Here is a 22,181-nt window from a genome sequence, read left to right as displayed (position 1 = left end):
TATACACAAAAATTAACCCAAAATAAATAATAAATAAAAAAGTAAAGGAAGAAAAATAAGGTATGATTTCGAAAGGTGGCTGGATGTATTAACTTTTTTGGACAAGGAGCGTGCTCCTATTGAAAACGTGGGGGAGTGTTTGGTCCTGAGGTTGTGGATCCATGGGAGGAATCTACGAAACACATGTGAGAAAAAGCTTCCTTTGCTTCAAATGCAAACCTAACAAAAATAAAAAATAAAAAAAATCTACTTTGTGTATATGCGATGTGGACGCAGGGGCCATAGCAAACCTCCCTCCTGATCTCCATCTCTTTTGAGGCCCCTGGAAGTTTATCCTAATGGAAAAGGTGATCATGACCTAATGGTAACATTTGAATCGAGATTCTTGGAGGAATATCTCAGAATCCTTTTTAGTACTCTTAATTATTTTCACCAAGTACACAGTTCGTACACAGGCGTTTTGCATTATTTTTATGTCTAATATGAATGAAATTTGAATGAACCAAGGCGCACACAAAAAATAAAAAATAAAAAAACAAAAAACATTATTTTCAAAGTAGATTTTCCCCTTTTCTAATAAAGAATTGAATGCGACCTCTTTTCCTTTTTCTATTTATACATTTGGTCACGCCAAATTTATGGTTCCTAAGCTGTTTTAATAATTAAAGTTAGGTAATGGTCTGTGCAAAATCCCCATCCATTACATCGGGGTCTCTTCACAAAAATTGACATGTATATGAAGAGAATGACATGGTCTATACCCAAGTGTACGCTAATTAAAAGAAAATTTCAAAAAGAAAGAAAAAGAGCCTTTGGGCTAGCTGCGAACTTTGAGATTGAATTGGTGAAAAAAAAAGGGGTTGGGGGGGGGGGGGGGGGGGGGAGGGGGGGAAGGAAGAGGGTCATTGCAGAGAATAATATTATACGTGCAAATGAAGAAATTAATGTCAACATTGCATTCAAATCATGCTGACAACCACACATAGAAGAGGCCAAAAGCAAGCATAAACCTAACCAACCACTAATAATGTATAGTGATCGATCCATACACTTGTAACCATAATGATCCATAGGTACAGCAACACTAATAATAATATCTGTACTTCAAGTAATTAAATGCCATGTGTGTGTGATGTTTTCCCCAATTTTCTCTCTCTTTCTGGTATTTTTGTGCAAAGAAGAAGAGAAAAATAATGACATTAATGCATTGAAAAGTTTGGTGGGGGTATATATGAGGAACAAGGGTTCGATTTGAGAGTGCTAAATCAGGGTTTATATGGCTTTTTCCAGAGCTCGCCTCAACACCACTCGTGGCACGAGTACTGGCTACAAGGTATTATCCAAATGGGGAAAAGAAAAAGGAAAAGAAGAAAGCAACCCTTGCATTTGTTTTGTGAGAACGAAAACTGAATCCCACAACTGAGATGTGGATAAACCCCACCACCACCACCACCACCTCCCAAGTCCCAACCTTATAAAAATCTACTCGATGTTGTTCCCAGGCACACTGTGCACGACTCTCTCTCCCTCTCTCTCTCTCTCTCTCTCTTCTCTTCCTGTGACACAAACACACACATATAGAAAAAGGAGATCCCACCATTAAACCTGCTCCAGGGTGTTTCTCTAACTCACAAAACACAAAGGAAACAGGAAAAAGGGAAAAAAAAAATATAAGCAAAAAGAAAGAAAGATGGTTGCCGCAGAGCAAACCCAAAAGTACCCGACAATGCCAGAGGTACGAATATATTAAGAATTCCCGCATATTCTTCTCCTCAGGTTTCATTTTTTTTTTTTCCTCTTTCTCTTCTTTTGTTTTTGATCCATGGCTTTCATTTTTGTTAGGTGATGGAGGAGTTGAAGAGAACGGCAGACATGGGTTTCCCTATTGTGGCCATGAGCTTGGTGGGCTATCTCAAAAACATGATCTTAGTTGTGTGCATGGGAAGGCTTGGCAGCCTTGAGCTCGCCGGAGGCGCCCTAGCCATTGGCTTCACCAACATCACCGGCTACTCCGTCTTGTCTGGCCTGGCCATGGGGATGGAGCCCCTCTGCAGCCAGGCCTTTGGTTCCAGAAATTTATCAGTAGTGTCTCTCACTTTACAAAGAACGATTCTTATGCTCCTAATCACCTCGGTCCCGATTGGATTGTTGTGGATTAACCTTGAGGCCCTCATGCTTAGGCTCCATCAGAACCCGGACATAACACGGGTTGCTAGTCTCTACTGCCGATTTGCTATTCCTGATCTCTTCGCTAATAGTCTTCTTCATCCTCTACGTATTTACTTACGTAGTAAAGGGACAACATGGCCACTAATGTGGTGCACTTTACTGGCGATTCTTCTCCACCTCCCCATCACCATCTTCCTGGCGTTTTCTCTTTGCCTAGGTGTCCCCGGAATCGCAATCTCAACATTTGTCACCAATTTCAACACTGTCTTCTTTCTTCTAGGTTACATTTTCTACACTCGTGCCCCAGAGGAACCTCTGTGTATCCCATTGTCATCACAACAACATTCTTCAACTGCTTCTTCACTAGGGGAGGAATGGGGAATGCTTCTCCGCCTCGCGATCCCAAGTTGTCTAGCTGTTTGTTTGGAGTGGTGGTGGTACGAGTTCATGACAATTCTTGCGGGTTATCTCTCAAAGCCTCGCATTGCTCTCGCAACATCTGCGATAGTGATACAAACCACGGCTCTCATGTACACATTGCCAACGGCCCTCAGCGCATCGGTGTCGACCCGAGTAGGCAACGAGCTGGGAGCAGGGAGACCGGGAAGAGCCCGCTTGGCAACAGTGGTATCGATAGGGCTGGCTCTAGTGACCTCAATACTTGGGTTGTTATTAACCACCCTGTGGAAAGAAACATGGGGGAGAGTGTTCACACAGGATAGTGATGTTCTACAGTTAACAATGGCAGTATTGCCCATAATAGGAGTATGCGAGCTAGCGAATTGCCCTCAAACCACCAGCTGTGGGGTTCTGAGGGGAAGTGCTAGGCCAGGGGTTGGGGCAGGCATCAACTTCTACTCATTCTACTTGGTGGGCACACCAGTGGCAATAGTTCTAGCCTTCGTTTGGAAACTAGGGTTCGTCGGTTTCTGCTATGGGCTTCTAGCGGCTCAGATTGCATGCCTAGTCTCAATCTTAATAGTGATATACAGGACAGATTGGGAGAGAGAGTCATTAAAGGCCAAAGACCTGGTGGGAAGGAGCACTGTATATGCACATGCAGACAGAGCTGAAGCTCTGAAATTTGACGAAGGAGTAGGGTTTCTCAAAGAAAAAGATATCGAAAAGTAGATGCAGATTTTGTGGAAGGAACTACACATGCAGCATACGGTTCCAAGCGGACAGTGGACACACCAATCTCGGAAAGTAACTCATTATTTTCACTACTTGATCAACATATGTATGTTTGTGTAATTATGTATCCTTTGCATGCTAGCTTTTCTCTCTTTCTACCTTTTTTTTTTTTTTTTCCTTCATCTACATCAACCATTTCCACTGTATAATCATACATATTGCTAGTTAGGAAGGGTTGCTTTTTCATGTTTTTCCTCTTTCTTTCTCTTCAGCTTTTTCAGGGTTGTGGCCCATCGAGAGCCCTGCAGAAAATAAAATAAAAGAAAGAGGTGCATGACCCACTTCACGATTTAAATCTCTGGAAAATATGTGGGCATATGGTTAACATCAATGATATTATATATGTCATACAACATATATATAGAAAAAACACACGCACACACACATACATGTGGTACTTCCTCATCATCATCCAAACTTTTATACATATATGATTGTCCGATATCAAGTATGACATGGAATTAACGTTTGTTGCCTAGGATATATATGTACATGGACACAAGCCTCCAGATTTTAGGTTGTACCGAGTTAGATAAGCTTCCAGCCTCACCAGCCTCACCTGCCTCACCTGCAGGACAATACTTCATCCAAGATCCAGCTACATAATATTCCATGATTTCCTTGAAACTGAGCGGAATCATTCATTTAATAAAAATATGCGTTTCAACCCCCATTTGGATAATCTCTGAATCGGCAGCCCCACTTCTGGGTCTTTTAACATTGAGACGAGTTATCTGCGGTTGTTACATCTTTTTCTTAGTTTGACCCACATTAAAGTATTATTATTATACAACAACATCAAAGGTCGGTCCCGGCCCCCAGGTTCTTTCCACCGGCCCAGGCCCCCAGGGCCCAACAGGAAAATTTAAAACCGGTCAACTTGACCGTTAACTTCATGCTCCTTGTTCCATTCGAATTTCAAATAAATTCACTTATAATAGAGTTTTGGATTATACGAAAAAGATCAACATTCATATCTATAGTATAATATCTCTAAACAACCCCATCAATTCCATAACATAATTGCTTTCGGGTAAGTTAGGATTGAGACCACATGGAGTACTACAGAATTAAAGTCGCAATCGCTAGAGCATCATCACATTGACTTGGTCGGCTAGGATAATATGATGGAGCCTAGCCAAAGATTTAGGAATATAAACACATATCTGATAAGTATACCATCAAACCATAGTGGATAACATGGTGGTGTTTCCCCTCCATTAGAACCAACGGACCACCCATAAAGCTGCTTTGCCCATCAGTTTTACTTTGCATCATCATGCCCTATTTGCGCCACCTGACTTGCACTTAATCCTAATTTATTTTAAGGTTAAATACATGTGAATTCTCTAAATTATGCCCACTGTCCCACTTGGGTCTTTGCACTTATTTTCATGTCACTTACCCATTCACATGCACGCGTGTAGCTTCTATGCCTATCTGCCCTTTATTTGAGTCGTAATTCTCGTCTATTTCGATCATTTCAGTAAATTTGGAATTATATACAGCAAGAATTTCCAAATGGAGCGAACAAATTTGGAAAGCTTTTGAAATTAATTAGAGGATCTTATATATGCATCAACTTAATGAGTTCTTGCTGAAATGCCTTGGTCTTTCATTAGTGAAATAGAGGAGCTATAAGTGAGTGATATAATCAAAGGACAGAAAATCAATTAATGTTTTGTTTCTTTTTGTTTTAAAGAAAAAAAAAAATAAAGTGTGTGTGGGAGAAAGAGAGAGGGCATGGCGTACTTCGAGACATGCACTTTATTTTGATTTGGAAAATGAGACCAATAAAGAAAAAAATATAATGAAAAAATTGTCTATTTTTGCTAATATATATAATATGAGAGACGCAGATGGGAGCAATAATATTTGGGCATGTATACCACCTGGATATTGGAGGTGCAATAATTGGGTTCTTAGGATGAAGTGGACGGACCATCCTTATCAGCCCTCTTTATCCAATGATGTGAAAACAGTTGTGCTAAATTTGGACTGAAACGCTTGATTTTCGGGCCGCAATAATTGGATAGTAAATACTTCTAATTTTTCTAGCTCAACCCTACCCCACTATCCTTATCAATAGATGTTGCTATTTATATCCATGGTGAAATTAAGACATTGGCTCTTATATTGCAAATTCTATTTGATATTATGGCATAATATGGGTTCCATGCACATTGTTTTTTTTTAAAAAAAGTATCCCTTGATTTGTTTATAATTAGAATACAAAAATTCTAATGCTCAATAGTTTGAACTTGTTTTATGCACATGATATAAATGATTTTTTCTTGAAGTTTATCAAGGTTTAATTATAATGATAAAATGAAATGGGAAAGACAGGGATGGGAAGGGGCAAATTCGAGAAGGATCACCCACTCCTATCTCAACTCTATCCCAATTATTTAGAATTATTCCTATTCCCATCCCAAAAACGGAAATTTTTTAATGGTGGGAGTGTTGGGTGTTAAGTTTACAGAAAGAATAGGAAAATAAGAGCCCCTTTATTCCTCTATGATTCGTTATATTATATACAGGTTACAATAGGTATGTGTGAGCTGTAAATTACCACCAAGATTGGTAGTAGAAGATTGATAGAAAATATGGATATTACAACAAGATTGGTAGGAGATTGGTGGAGAATATGGGTAGTGTTTGCTACCAAAAATATATAGGTCAACGGGTTTTCATTTCATGCCCCCGCAAGATTAAGCTTCCATCTTGGATGCCAATCTTGGAACGATGATTTAAAAACTGAAGGCAAGGTAAGGGCTTTGTGAGAGAGTCAGCAAGTTGGTCAGAAGTATGAATACATGTAGCAACTTCTTGGACACCTGATCACGAACAAAGTGGAAATCAATGACAAAGTGTTTCATGCGAGAATGAAAGACAGGATTGGCATACACATATGTAGTGCCCACATTGTCACAGTAAATTGTTGGAGTAGAGGGAGATTGGGCCTGAAGTTCATAAAGTAGGTTCTGCACCCGATTGATTTCAGTTGCGGTGGTAGCAACAACTCGATATTCCGCTTCAGTGGAGGATCGAGCCATTGTTTTTTGTTTCTTAGAGCTCCAACTAATTGGGTTACACCCAAGAAACACAATATAGACTAATGTGAAAGTGCGATCATTAGAGTTTCCCGCCCAATCAGTGTCTGCAAAGGCATGGAGAATGAGTGGCAAGTGCTTTCGAAGAAATAGGCCAAGATGAATAGTGCCTTTGAGATACCGAAGAACCCTATTAAATGTAGACCAATGAGTAGTGGATGGGCAGTGCATGAACTGAGAGAGCTTGTTCACTGCAAAAGAGGTATCAAGTCGAGTGAAAGAGAGATACTGCATAGAACCAATGACTTGACGATATTTAGTGGGATCAACTGGAAGGGCCTCATCATGCAACTTAAGGGAGATAGTGGAGGAGATCGGGGTGGAAATTGCATTAGCACCAAGCATATTATGTTTCTTTAGTAGGTCACTAATGTACTTGTATCGAGAAAAGAAGAGGTCAGAGGAAGTATGTATGGCTTCAACTCCAAGGAAGTATGCTAAAGGATCAAGATCTTTGAGGGAAAAACAATGAGCCGGGGTGATAATAAACCGTTGGACTTGTTGAGAGGAGGTGTTGGTGATGATGATGTCATCCACATAAACAAGAAGGAACACAATGAACTCTTTTTGGTGATGGATGAAGAGTGAATTGTCAGACTTGGAGATGAACAAGATGAAAATGTATGGGTATGTGGAATTGTAAAGTGGGTAAGTTGGTCAAGGAGAGACCAATGGGAGAGGCTTGTGTTTGTGACCCTATCTGCCTTTAATGAGAGTATGAAAAGGGATTCTAATCCCACAAATGCAACATGACGGGAGACAAAGAGTTTATGGGACACAAGATCAAAACAACAATAAGCATTATGTTCTAAGGAGTAACCAATGAACACACAAGGACGAGAACGAGGATCAAGTTTGTGAAACGCATAGGGACGAAGCCAGGGGTAACACAAGTATCCAAATACTTGCAATTTTGTGTAGTTGGGACGTTTCTTGAAAAGTTTTTCAAAAGGAGATTGGTGACCCAAAATTGGAGTTGGCAGCCTATTAATAAGATAGGTTGCTGTTTGGAATGCAAAAGTCCAAAAGTAAAGTGGCATTGACGCATGATGGAGAAGAGCAAGTCCAGTTTCAACCACATGACGATGTTTACGTTCTGCTGTACCAACGACTTGAGGTGTATGAGGTGGTGACTTAAGATGTTGAATACCAAAATGAGAAAGGACAGGACTGAGACTTTGATACTCTCCACCACCATCATAATAAACTGTTTGTATGGTGGTTGCAAAGTAATTTTCTACAATAGTTTTGAAATGTTCAAAGATAGAAGTGACATTAGATTTATGTTTAAGTGGATAGAGCCATGTATATTTTGTAAAATAGTCCACAAAAATCACATAATAACGATAATGAACATATGAAATTATTGGTGCAGGACCCTAAACATCTGTGTAAATAATTTCTAATGGCCTAGTACACGAGATTAATGAGGCACCAAAAGGCAATTTGTGACTTTTATTACTAAGGAAAGAGTCACAATGAGAAGAGAAGGTACGAGGTGTAGACACAGGTAGAGATTGAGTAAATACTAGCTTGGTGAGGACTTGAGATGAAGGGTGACCAAGACGACAATGCCAAGACTTCATGGTGGATTTGTTGGTGAGAAAGGCATGCGGTTTGGTTATGGAGGTTGTGGATGATGTTGGCTACTCGTAAACATTTCCTTTATTCCAGCCTCGCACCAAGGATGCCCCCATGCTCAAATCTTTCACAGTAAAAAAATTAGGAAAAAATTCAATAGATGTGTTATTTTGATGGCAAAATTGAGAAATAGAAAGAAGGTTTTTTTAATCAAGGGTGCACACAAAACATTGTCAAGCGAAAAAGTGGTTGTGGGTGCTTCGATTGTGGTGGAACCGACATGAGTTATAGGAATGCCATTACCATTGCCAATCATAATGTCCTCATTACCACCATAATCAGAGTGTAGTGAAAGATTTTGAAGATCCGAAGTGATGTGATGAGAGGCACCCGAGTCAATTATCCTAGTGTCACTATCGTTGGCTTGATCCCTGGCCATGTAGTTGGCTTGAGGTGAGAAGCGTGGTGGTGGTCGGGAACGAAATACCTTGGCATTGTGGCTAGCTTTGTCACATAGTTGACAAATAATTCGGCGTTGATTGGTACCATTGTTGGGACACCAAAAATACTGTGAAGAATTGAAATGTTGTTGGGGATGGTGATTTCCTTGATTGGAGAATATTTTATTACCTTGAACAATATTTTTTCCCTGACTGTCAAAGATATTTCGATTGCCAAAGTTATTGGTTGATCTTTTATTGTTGAAATTTTGTCATGAAGTTATTCGAATGTCACTGGTGAGTCTTTAGCTCGAATGGCAGCACTAATTTCTTTAAAATCATTGCCCAACCCATTAAGAACATGAAGGATAATTTCATCTTCACTGAGAGGATAGCCCATGAAAGCAAGATCATCGGTAATGATTTTGATGGTCTGCATGTATTCAGCAATGGATTGAGAACCCTTTGTTGTCTTCATCAAAATATTACGTAAACTAAGCATTCTGGTTCGTGATCGGTTTGCAAAGGCGATCTTTAGTTTTTGCCATGCTTCATGAGAAGTTGTTGCAAAGGAAATAAGTGGGGCAACAACCCACGTGACTGGTGCAAGAATGGCATGGAGAATGAGACGATCTTGTCGTTTCCATAACTTGCACTCGGGATTGGAGTTAGGTGTTGTAGAACCAGATTGCAGGATGGTTTTGGGAGGACAAGGAGTTGTGCCATCGAGGAAGCCCAATAGATCATATCCAAATAGAAGATTAGTGAATTGGGCTCTCCAAGAAGATGCATAGTTTATTTTGCTGAGTTTGAATGGCATTTGTGTGGCAGCATTGATAGAGATGAGGGTGTTTGGTTGAGATGAAGATTGTTTCCTATTGTGAGAACTATAGGATTTGTAGAGGATGAAGAAAATTCATCAGCCATGATTCACAATTATGAATAGAGAGAGAAAAAAAATAAATTGGAGTGATGATGAAGGTTGTTGGACGTGTTGTGCAAAGCTTGCTTATAGCAAGTATGGCTCTGATACCATGTTAGGTTTACAGAAAGAATAGGAAAATAAGAGCCCCTTTATTCCTTTGTGATTCATTGTATTATATACAGGTTACAAGAGGTACGTGTGAGTTATAAATTACCACCGAGATTGGTAGTAGAAGATTGATAGAAAATATGGATATTAGAACAAGATCGGTAGGAGATTGGTGGAGAATATGGGTAGTGTTTGCTACAAAAAATACATAGGTGAACGGGTTTTCCTTTCATTGGGGTGGCTTGGTGGATAGGAGAATTTCTGGTATGTTTTGATTTTTTTTCAAATAAAAATATTTTGCAAGTTTTAATTATGTTAAAAATAAATATACTTAGTAAATAATATAAATTTTGTGAAAAATGATTCTTTTATTATTTTATATGCATTGAAAAAGAAAAAATGAAAATTTTAATTATTTTTACTTAAATAGATACATAATGATTAGATAGAAAAAAGGCAATTCCCCAATCCAACTGGGTTTTTAAAACCAATTTGCCATTCTCTAAAACCCGTCGTATTAGGGTGCAAGATGATCGCACCCCATTTGCAATCCCAAGGGGAAGAGACTTTTTGTTAACGTTCTTGGGCCAGGCTTCAAAACATGAGAACGGGCGGGCTGTCGTTAGGCCCATGAGCAGACCCATATGGGAAACCATGATATCTTGAAAGGTATGTAGAGTAGTGAGTCAATTTATAAAGATTAACAAAATCCCTAGCTGCAAGTAATTGGAGGGTTGGGTTAAGGTCCCTTTCCTGAGCTGGGCCGCTGGGGTTTTGGATAGGGGAGAGGGCATTTAGCACCATATAGAAACAAAGGCCCACAGCAATTGTGAGTTGTGAGTGAAGAGTGGCAGCTAGCTGGGGACCATGACCACAACTGTTGAGTAGGCATCAATTCCATAAAGTAGTGTGGAGTGAGGAGATAGATGTTGCATGTGGCTGACTTAATTGTAGCATTTGCACCACGTTTTTTAAATTTTTATTCTTATTTTCCTCGTGCCTCTTTGCATGTTGTTCACGTGAAGGATTGAAGAGGTTAGGTAGGTGTTTCATTAAAGCAGTTTGTCGATGGAAGCCCCAGTAATGATATTGTGGATGGGCTGTGAAGACGAGCAGGCTTGTTTGTCATTTTTCAGATCCTGATATGGAGTATGGAGTGTGTGGACTTCAGAACCAAAGCTATTGGGTTGAAACCAAATCACATGTCCACTCGATAAAATGGTCTCCATATTCCCATAAGCTCCATGGGGGGTATACGGTATGCCACACTCTACTCTACTCCATCTTCATCATCAGGTAAGATTTTGTGTTTTTTTTTTATTTTTTTTATTTGACTCACCATCCATGTAATGTGAATCTGTGATTGTATCAAGAGTCAAGAGTCAAAGACATTGAATCCCAAATCCGGAATCCGGGGGCTTAGTTTTACTGTTAGCCATAGCTTAAGATGATGGAAGAATTATGTTATTTAAAAACTAGTTAATCCCTACCCTGGTTTTGTCCCCTAATGAGTAGGTGAGAAGGGGCAGTGGATTTGAATTAGTTTAATGCAATGCTTTTTGTAAACAAATAAAAAGATGAAGATGAAGATGAGGATCAACCTTTTAGCATAGTTTAACAATAATAATAAAATGCCTTACCTTGAGCTAAGCTATAATTAAAATGAAACTATCATCCTCAGGGGGGGGTGATACCCATTTTCTACCATCCTCATTCCTCTGCTATTCCTCCTAAATTATGGAGATTCCATCTTATCTTATCAATGCCATATTTATATTAATTTCTTTCATTTTAATATAAAACTCTCTGATGTTACTTAAAACTTAAAAGTCAGTCCCCAATCCCCAATCCCCAATCCCCTAGTGGGTCGGGGATGGATTGATGGATTGATGGATTGAATCCCCCATAATTGTGGCATTTATTCTCCCAGTTGCCCAAAATCATTACAAATATAGGAAAAAGAGGAAATAAATATTCCGATTTAGTGGGTTCTTCTCATATTTTTGTACTATAAAATGGTCTTTTGTGCCCACTTCGAAAATAAAACACGCTCAAAATTCTTCAAACATCACCATCATTAGTTTGTTCCCAAATCCCCATCTCCCCATCTCCAACTCCCTTTTTAGTTCCAACGCAAGTATCTTCACAAATTATTCTCCAGCTCTCAACTCACCATCACCACAAGGACTTTCCTCACCCCCTCACTTTAATTCATCCAATCATCCGTGGAGACCCCCAATCTTTTCTTAAACACAAAAGATCTTCCACCAAACAGTGCCTTAGGGTTGTGAAATGTCTTTTCAAACCCCACCCCTTTTCTTTCTCATCCTACACGTGTCCCAACACCCAGCAAACTGTCAATCAATTGTCATAGCCCCCATGATGCAACTTGTTATTCTCTGATTGAATCATACTTTGATCCACACATTGGATTACCTGTGAGTGCGCACACCGTAGCGAGGATAGCCGAGAGTTGTGACGTGGCGGTAGACCAGCCCTTTTTTCCAGACAGTAGAATACTTGAGTTAAAATTTTTCAATTTTACAGTGTCAGATTATTTATCGGAGAAAATTAAAAATTTTTAAAGTCAATTATTTATTTTTCTGACTTATATAGAATTTTAGCATTTTCAAAAACAAATACGGTTGCCTTTAATTTTTATTTCTATTTTTAAGTAAAATTTATTTCTAAAAACAAAAAAATAAAGAAAGAAAAATGTTAAAAAAAAATTAAGATTCAAACTTTTTAATTGTCATCCTATAGTGCATTTTTAAGCAAAGTTATAATTGATTTTTTTGAATAATTAAAGAATGATATTTATATAAAAATTTATTAATTATGAAAAAATATATATATAAGCCAAAATAAAGTTTTCTTTGACTTTCATATTATTATTTTTAAATCATAAATCTTTTTAATAAAATTAGTCAAATGGATATAAAAATTGTTATTAAACTTTAAAAAAAAAAAAAAAAATCTCATAAGATGCCAATAGAGCTTAAATGTTTTTCAATTTTGTTTTAAGATTTGTTTTTATTTTATTTTATGGTAAACTTAAATTTTCAAACAATGGGATAGAATTAGCGTATTTCCAAAATTGATTTTTATTTTCTTTGAAAATTAAGAGAAAAAAAAGAACGAAAACTCTAACATATTTTGAAAAACTGATTATATTGTCGATTTACAGTATTTATAAAATAAATAGTTATATATATATATATATATATATATATATATATATATATATATTAATAAATGATAAATTACTATTATTTATTTAAATTTACTAAGACCTGCCATTTTCAACTTTAGTGGATGAGCAGTGGGCTTACAGGTCATGTGGGAAATATCTTGAGTGGACCTCCACAAATGGGTCTTTCCCGACAATGGTTAATCAATCTTAAGTTTAATAGAAAGAAATATGCTTTTCTTTGAATTGGAGGGAAATTTTTTTATTAAATTGTTGTGGGATTTGTGGATAATAAATGTATTTCATGATTTGCAACTTTTTATAAATGTTTTAAGTAGTAATAATAATAATAATAATTTATCTTTCTATTTCAATGAATTTAGGGTGAGTTGGAATAATAATTTTAACATTTTATTATAATAAAAAGTGTATTCATTTCAACTGAATATTTAAAATGTAAGATAAAAATATCTAAAGTTATAAGTAATAAAATGAAAATTCAAGATCGTACCTTCAGTCATGACAATCAGATTTACACAAAATAAGGATTATTTGACTAGTCTTTACAAGACTTTATGTTCATGCACTAATGGAACATAAGACTTATTCTTGTAGACAAGTGAACTTTTATCCCATTTTTGGAATATTGTATGTCCATATTTTCTTGTCTCTTCTTCCCATAAAAAAAAAAGATTTAGGATAGTTTTCAAACGAGTAATATGTCTCATGTTTGTAGACATGGGTGGTTACCCCACAAGAGATGTGACCCCATGTTTATTTTAAGGAAAATAATATTTAAATAGACCACAAACTTTAAAAGTTTTATTCTATTTTTTTTTATTTTATAAAAAACGGTTTCCAACATTTCTCCCACTTGGCCCATAAAAATTACTTAATATGTATTAATTAAATTAATACATGACATATTTTCCTCTAAATCCTTATACTTAATCAAAAGAGTTTAAAGCATATGAATTATGGTGGTAAGTCCTCTAAGAACAAGTATTATCCTTCATGTATTACGATGTAACTTTATCTTTTGAATAAGAACAATATGTGAGTCATTCCTTTATGAATGAGCTACCAAGATTCTCATTTAGGGTCTACTTAACATTTATAATATGCATATTATCATTCTCTAAACTTTATGTATACAACCAAATAAGAAGACGATTGAAATAATTGGAGTTTTCATATCAACAAAAAATGTGATAAAACACAAAGGGTGTTTCAATTACATGAAATTTACAAAATAGAATTGAGTCTCATATGCTCAACATGCTCCTTATAAGCCTTAGGTGGCAATCATTTCGTCAAAGGATCCGCAATCATGAATCAAATACTAATATGCTCAATAGCCACCTTGTTTGACTTAACATGTTCTCTAATAACTAAGTACTTTATGTCGATGTGTTTACTACGACTTCCACTCTTATTATTCTTGGCCAAAAACACTGCAGCAGAGTTATCGCAATAAATCCTCAATGACTTAGAAATTGAGTCAACAACCTGAAGCCTTGAAATAAAACTCCTCAACCAAACAGCCTATGACGTTGCTTCAAAACATGAAACAAATTATGTTTCTATGGTCAAAGTAGCAGCCACTATTTGCTTTGCATTTCTCCATGAAATGACCCCTCCAATTAATAAGAAGACATATCCAGATGTCGACTTTCTAGAATCAAGGCAGCCAGTAAAGTTAGAATCTGAATATTCAACCGCATCCAAATGATCAGATCGCTTGTATGTAAGTTTGTAGTCTTTAGTCCCTTTAAGGTATCACATGACTTTCTTTGCAACTTTCTAGTGTTCCATACCTGGATTTCTTTGATATCTACCCAACATTCCTATTGCATAATAAATGACAAGTCTTGTACAAACCTAAGCATACATTAAGCTCCTAACTACAAAAGCATAAAGAATGTCTTTCATCTCTTTCTTCTCTAAATCATTACTTAGGCATTGGTACAAACTAAATCTATCACCTTTGACAATTGGTGCAATACTAGATGAACAATCCTTCATGCGAAATCTCTCAAGCACTTTATTGATATAGGTTTCTTGAGACAATCCTAATATTCGTTGAGATCTGTCTCTCTTAATATTTATGCCAATGACATAAAAAACTTCACCCATATTTTTCATGTCAAATTATTGTGAGAGAAATTGTTTCACCCCGTGAAGCAAGACTAAATCATTTGAAGCAAGCAAAATATTATCCATATATAAGACTAAGAAAATTATTTTGCTTTCACTAACCTTATGGTATATACATTGATCCATAATATTCTCCATAAAACTGAATGAAAAAATAACATCATGGAACTTTAAATACCATTGATGGGATGCTTGTTTTAGTCCATATATAGATTTCTTAAGCTTGCAAACAATGTGATAATTTCCATTTGTGATGAACCCTTCTAGTTGTTTCATGTAAACCTCTTCCTCTAAATCTCCATTAAGGAAAATTGTTTTCACATCGATTTGATGTAGATCCATATCAAAATGAGCTACTAATGTTATGATTATCCGAAATGAATCATTCTTTGAAACAAGAGATAAGGTATCATGATAATCAATTCCTTCTTGTTAAGTGAATCCTTTAGCTACAAGTCTTGCCTTGTATATTTCAATATTGCCTGAGGAGTCTCTTTTAGTCTTAAAAACTCATTTACAACCTATGACCTTTGCACCTTTGGGCAACTCAACAAGATCCCAAACTTGATTATTAGCCATTGAATTCATCTCATCTTTCATGGCATTGTACCATAATGTGGATTCACTTCCACCCATGGTTTGTGAAAACGTAATGGGGTCATCTTCAGTACCAATATCAATGTCATATTCTTGTAGGTACACAACATAATCAGAAGAAATTGCAGGTATTTTTTCTCTAGTAGATCTTCTTAATGTTATATCAACATTCTCTTATTGAGGATGTTGAATAACTAGATCTACCAGATTATCTTCATGATGTGGTTCATTAACAACTTGTGTCTCTTGGATTGTCGAATCTTGATGACTATCCGGGAAAATAATCAATCTACTTGAAGATTCAAGAGTAGGTTCAATATTATGGCGTTTCTCAAACATTAAGTGTTGTGCTTCACTACTCCCACTAATCACATCATTCTCTAGAAACCTAGCATTCTAAGATTCTAAGATTTTCATAGTAGGAGAAGGACAAAAAAATCTATATCCCTTAGACTTTTCTGCATAGTCAATCAAATATCCTTTGACTATTTTTTAGTCTAATTTCTTCTCTTGTAGATTATAAACTCTAACCTCAACAGGACAACTCTATACATGTACATGCCTTAGACTGGGTTTCCAACCTTTCCATAACTCAAAAGGCGTTTTAGGAACTACCTTGGTTGGAACTCGGTTTAGTACATATTTCGCGTTGTCTTTTTGGCCTCACTCCACAAGAATAATGAGAGGTTGGAGTTATTAACCATACTCCTAACCATGTCCTTTAGGGTTCGGTTTTATATTTCAGTCACACCATTTTGGGATGGTGAGTCAAGCATTGTGTATTGGGCAACAATGTCATGTTCTTGTAGAAACCTTGTAAATAGACCAGATAATTGTCCTTTTTCAGTATACCTACCATAATATTTATCACTTATATCTGACTTCACAATCTTAATTTGTTTACCCAATTGTTTATTTACCTCAGCTTTATAGATTTTGAAAGTATCCAGTGCTTCATACTTATCATAAAGCAAAAAGAGATACATATATTATGAGTAGTCATCAATAAAGATGATAAAATATCTTTGACCATTTAAGGACATATCATAGGGACCACTAATGTTAGTGTGTATGATTTCTAAATATTAGAAGTCCTCCAGGAACTTTGCTTCTTAGTCATGTTGGTATGTTTTCCCTTAATGCAGTCCACACAAATATCAAAATTAGTAAAATCAAGAGTCTCAAGGACTTCATCATTTTCCAATCTTTTAATTCTTTCAATAGAGATATGACTTAATCTTTTGTGCCACAATATGAAAGATTTCTCATTTATAACACCACATTTAATGCCAACATTTCCATCCATAGTTGTAAGGCTATGATTAAAACTTGGATTTAAATAGAGTTTGAATAAACCATTATCCAAAATTTCATTACCAACAACAATATTGTCTTTTATCAAATGAAATGAAATACCAACAAATTTAAAACCAAAACCAGATGGTAAGAGTCTTGAAACTAAAATAAGATTCTTAGAAAATAATGGAACAAAAAAAGATCTTTCAAGGTCTAAAACAAAGCCAAATCTAAGAACAAGTCTGTAGATCCCAACCGCTTCTACATGTAAACTTATCTGATTCCCTAAATAGATAAAATATTCATTTTTCGTTGGTTTCCTTTAGTTTAAGAAGCCTTGCATGGTATTGGCAACATAGATTGTAGTATCAGAATCAATCCACAAGTGTTGTTAGAAATATGAACCATATTAGATTCGTAACACACTAAAGAGATGAGATTACTTTTCTTTTCAATTTAAGCCTTAAATTTGGGACAACTCTTCTTGATGTGTCTTTTCTTTTTGCAAAATAAGCATTTGATATCTCCTTTATTAACATGATTAAGAGGCGTCTTTTGTTTTCCTTTACCTTTTTTACTTGGTTTCTTTTCTTGAATCGCCAAATGAGCACTTTCAATCCTTTCTTGATTTAGTCTCACTTCCTCTTGCACACACATGGTCAAAAGTTCATTGACAGACCATTTTTCCTTATATGTGTTGTATGAAATCTTAAAAGGTCTATACTCAAATGGAAGAGAATTAAGAATGAAGTGAACTAGAAATGACTTAGACATCTCAATCTCCAATGACTTAAGTTGAGAAGCAATATCCCTCATTTCCATTATGTGCTCACGTACTCCTTTGGTGTCATTGAACTTCATAGAACACATCTTTGTCATTAGGGTGCTAGCCAAAGCCTTGTTAGAAGTCTCAAACTATTGCTCAATAGCTTGGAGATATTTTTTCACCTTAGCACATTCAGAAATTGAATCACATATACTTTTCTCAATACTAGACTCGATAAACATCAAATTTAAGTGATTACATCACTCCCAACGTTCATATGATGCTTTCTCAATTTGGGTACTTGATTCTATAGGAACCAATGGCTCATCCTCATGAAATGCTAAATCAAGGTCCATGCACCCTAATGTAAGGAGAATTTTCTCATTCCAATCAGCATAATTATCACCATTCAAGGAAAGTATACAAGATGAATCAAAATTTGGAATAGATATAGATTGGACTACAAAATAAATGACAAAACTTGCTAATATACAATGAAGAAACAAAAATTAAAATTTACTCATGTAAATTAATTCAATGAACAAAAATCAACACGTGATCATAAATTTTCCTGTGGGAATAGAATACAACATGCAAACAATTATTATTATTATTATTATTATTTTGTAATTACTTTATAATGGGACTGGTAATTTTAGGCCCGTGGGTAACAATTTTTTTTTTTTTTTTTTAACCTTCCCATCCTAAATAAACACAAAACATAATAATTACCCTATGGACTAAAATTATTATTTTTATGATTATTTACAAATATTGATGTCATTAATTTAATGTGACAGAAATTAAACTTTCTTTTGTCACTTAACATTATCATAATCAAGAATGTTGTGACCATTACTTAATTAATCAAATGTTACTTTAGTATGACAAAAAAATTACCAAAATCAATGGTAAACAAATATAAATAGTGTTTCTAAATACTACTTTACAAAAATTAATTTATATAAGTTGTTCATAGTGATGGAGTCAACATTTAAGTTTAGAGGAGCCAACTTCTAATAAGTCATGGGTATTAGTCCAATGGTTCAAGGAATATTCTAGTTCAAGGGGACAATCCATGGTCACGGGTTTATGTCTAGGAATTTTTTTTTTCAACCATGTAATAGATACATCTCTCTAATAGATAAATCTTATAATATCATAATATATAACCAGATAAAGATAATATAACTAGATAATATGAGATAAGCCACTCTGAGATAAATCTAAAATAAATCTCATAACAACTCCAGAAAAACATAACATCCTGTAAATCTCATAACAACTTTAGAAAAACATAACCAGATAATATGAGATAAGCCACTCTCAGATAAATCTCATAACAATTCTAGAAAAACATAACATCTTGTAACCGAATTGTAACACCCCAAAATAAACTTTAGGGGCAAAATAATAATTAATTAAACTCATTAAAGGCAAAAGAGTCCTTTTACAATTAAAAATATTAAGTATAAATTAGATTTTCCTCTTTATCTTCTTATTCAGAAAACTCTATTAACCAAAAATGAGATAATTGGAGAATGTAGGGTTAAAGGATTGGAGGTCTAGAGTTTGAAGTTCAGATCTTTTAAGGTAAGATTCTAACCCTAGTTAGTTAGTTTTGAATACATTAGATATTATTCAGAAAATTTTAACTTAGATTAGGGTTAGTTTAGTTAATTTATTTTAAGATAAAAAAAATTAAAATTATGAATATAGGTTGTTTCATTGATGAAAATAGGGAAATTCGAATTTTTTTTAGATGAATAGATCTAAACAATGAAATTTTAAAAATTAAATGAGTAAATGAATATATGATTATATGTGGCTTAAGGGATTAGAAAATAATAAGAAGAAGAATTGCATGTTCCTAGATTTTGGATTTGAGACACTACGTTGGGGTGACAAAAAAACAAAAAAAAAAATATGTAACCATAAGATGAAAAGGGTGATAGTGAAATAAATTAAATTAATAATAATGAGTAGAGTTGTTGGGGTTGTTGGAGTTGTTAAAAGTTCATGAGGTATTTTGTTAAATAAGAAGGGACATTGGGATTAATAAGAATAATGATAATAATAATAATAATAATAATAATAATAATAATAATAGTAAGAACCGTGTTTTGGAGATACCCAGATAAATTTCTCTCATCATATACGAAAATAGAACTTAATTAATTTAAAACAATAAATATTAAATCTAAAACTTAACTAGAAAACCTTGGCTTATCAAATGTAAGATAAAAATCTCTAAAGTTATAAGTAATGAAATGAAAATCCAAAATCATATCTCCAGTCATAGTAGTTAAATTCATACAAAATAAGGATTAGTTGACTAGTTATTACAAGACCTTATATCCATGTACTGATGAAACTCATAGACTTATTCTTATAGACCAAAACCCTTTATCTTACTTTTAGAATTAATACTATATATATATATATATATATATATATATATATATATATATATATATATATATATTTGCATTTTATTTTTTCTTTTTCTCATCAAAAGAGACTTAGGTTGTAACGCCCAAGTATTTTTTAAGGGTAATTTAGGAAATTACTAATAATAATTAAATTAGTTAATTAATTAATTTAATAAAGTGGAAGAGGGGTAAAAGTGTAATTTTACGAATAAATACCCTAGGTATAAATTAAAAATTCTATTTCTTCCTGTTCTTTTCTGAATAAAGTTCCTATTCGCAGAATTTCAGAGAACGTAGGTTGGAGTCAGATTTCAGGGTTGAAGAACAGATCTCTATAGGTAAGATTCTAACCCCTAGTTTAATATTTTAGATTCATTGATTAATTTCAAACACATTAGATATCTTTTGGAAAACCCAAATCTAGATTAGGGTTTGTCTATTTAGTTTTTAAATCAAAACATTGAAAATTCATGAACATGAATTATTTCATTGGGAAAAAAAAATTAAATTATGAACATGGGGCAGTTTATTGTTGGGAATTGAGAAACTTTGAAATTTAGAAGAATAAATCTGAGTAAAAAAAAAATGAAGGAAATTTCTGGGCGTGTTGTGGTGGCAGGTGATAGCCAGAGAATAAATAAATAAATAAATAAATAAAGACTTGTTGGTTATGCCGTGTGCAGTGGGAATAAGAGAGTGAGAAAATAATATTTTACTAATAAAAAATAAATTCTCGTGTGCTGGAGTGGCAGAGAGTGTAAAAAGAATGTTTTATATATATATATATATATTATATTAAAGAAAAGAAAAAAAAAAAAGTAAGGTACAGGTGTTAGGAATGGGTAGTAATGCTGAGTATGAAGACTAGTATAATATGAAACTAGGTGTTGGAACTTTTGATGAGGTATAGGTTCTTGCTAGTAATTGTTAAGTAATAATAAACCAGATTTTTTTTTTAAGAAATGAGGTAGCAATTCAGAGAATTAGGAAGTGCAATAATAATAATATTTATATATATAGGTTTATGTAAATAAAGTGAAGTACAAGATTAGTTGGTAAAATTAAGCTAATAAATAGAATAAAATTTAATTAGTAAAATAAATAGTAAATAGTTAAGTTATGAGGTGTTCTTTAACTTAAATTAGAAAAAAAAAAATTATAATTAAATAAGGAATAGGGTAATTAAATTATTACTTTGTTAATCTGAAATATTAATCTTAACATTTAGAAATTTTAGGATTATCAGATTTATATTTTGAGGTAAATAGTAATAGTTGTCTTTTTATTGTGTTAGGTGAGGAGTAGACTTTTCAGGGTTATTTTTTCCTTCAAGGTCTTTGCATATTTTGAGGTAAGGGAAGTTAATGCAATATTTATAAAATTAAATTATTTTATATGTTATTTTGAATTGTGGAAAAGAAAATAATATTTTGTTACCATGCATGGATCAAACTGTTTTGCACTAAATATTATGTTGGAATATTTTGTTTTATTTATGACACAAAATATGGAGATATTATGTTGTGTAAATTTGAATACTTGAACAAAAACATCACTCTGGTTTATTTGACCTTTGTCAATGGGATATAATAGTTGACTATTCGGCCCTGTCAACGGGATATAATAGTTGACCTTTACATTTCATGGTGGGAATGTAATTGATTTGGACCCCAGCCTCTAGGGGTTTGGTTAGAGGTTACTAGTACTAGTAATGTTTGGTTCCTTCCACCATGAACAATTTGAGGCTACCCACCCATTTGAAAAGTCCCACCTAACTGGGCATTTGATATTTGATAATCAGAGTAATGAAAAAAAAAATTGAATGGATTTGATTGAATCTTATGTGAAAGTGTTTGAATTTGACATGAAAATGGTTGGTTGAAATTTAAATATATTGGTATTTTTGAAACTCTAATATTTGATGAGAAAAAAAAAAACGATATCTCCTATTTGAAATGGAAATATTTGATCCATGAACTGCATTAATATTCCTTATTGGGCTGTGAGCTCATTCCTAATTGTTGAAAATTTTTCAGGTACTCTTAGTTCGGGCAAGGAGTGATGGCTAGGCTGAGGAATGGTCATTATTAGGATTTGACTTAGGATTTTATGTTGAATTTTGTTTAACTGTTAGTTATGTTCATTTGGATCCTTTAGTATTTGGAAGTTATTTGGATATTGATCCTTCAAATTTTATGTTAGATCAAAGCTGA

The 22,181-nt window shown here is 34.4% G+C and overlaps 1 protein-coding gene across 1 annotated transcript; it reads left to right on the top strand.

Annotated features, from left to right (window-relative positions):
- The first annotated feature begins 1,294 nt into the window (after positions 1-1,294).
- LOC117914225 (protein DETOXIFICATION 55) lies at positions 1,295-3,645 on the top strand. The gene is made up of 2 exons (XM_034829462.1): positions 1,295-1,735; positions 1,843-3,645. The coding sequence occupies exons 1-2, from the start codon at positions 1,691-1,693 to the stop codon at positions 3,298-3,300; spliced, it is 1,503 nt and encodes a 500-aa protein (XP_034685353.1). The 5' UTR covers positions 1,295-1,690; the 3' UTR covers positions 3,301-3,645.
- The last annotated feature ends 18,536 nt before the right edge of the window (positions 3,646-22,181 follow it).

The sequence above is a fragment of the Vitis riparia genome, chromosome 5 (assembly GCF_004353265.1).
Source record: "Vitis riparia cultivar Riparia Gloire de Montpellier isolate 1030 chromosome 5, EGFV_Vit.rip_1.0, whole genome shotgun sequence".
Classification (NCBI taxonomy): domain Eukaryota; kingdom Viridiplantae; phylum Streptophyta; class Magnoliopsida; order Vitales; family Vitaceae; genus Vitis; species Vitis riparia.
Note: the sequence above shows the minus strand (reverse complement) of the source record. Positions and strands in the feature narration are given on the sequence as shown.

Excerpts from the sequence above, each read along its gene's own strand:
- LOC117914225 (XM_034829462.1), top strand. The coding sequence starts at position 1,691 with ATGGTTGCCGCAGAGCAAACCCAAAAGTACCCGACAATGCCAGAG. Across the intron at positions 1,736-1,842 it reads AGTACCCGACAATGCCAGAG|GTGATGGAGGAGTTGAAGAG; the intron begins GTACGAATATAT and ends CATTTTTGTTAG.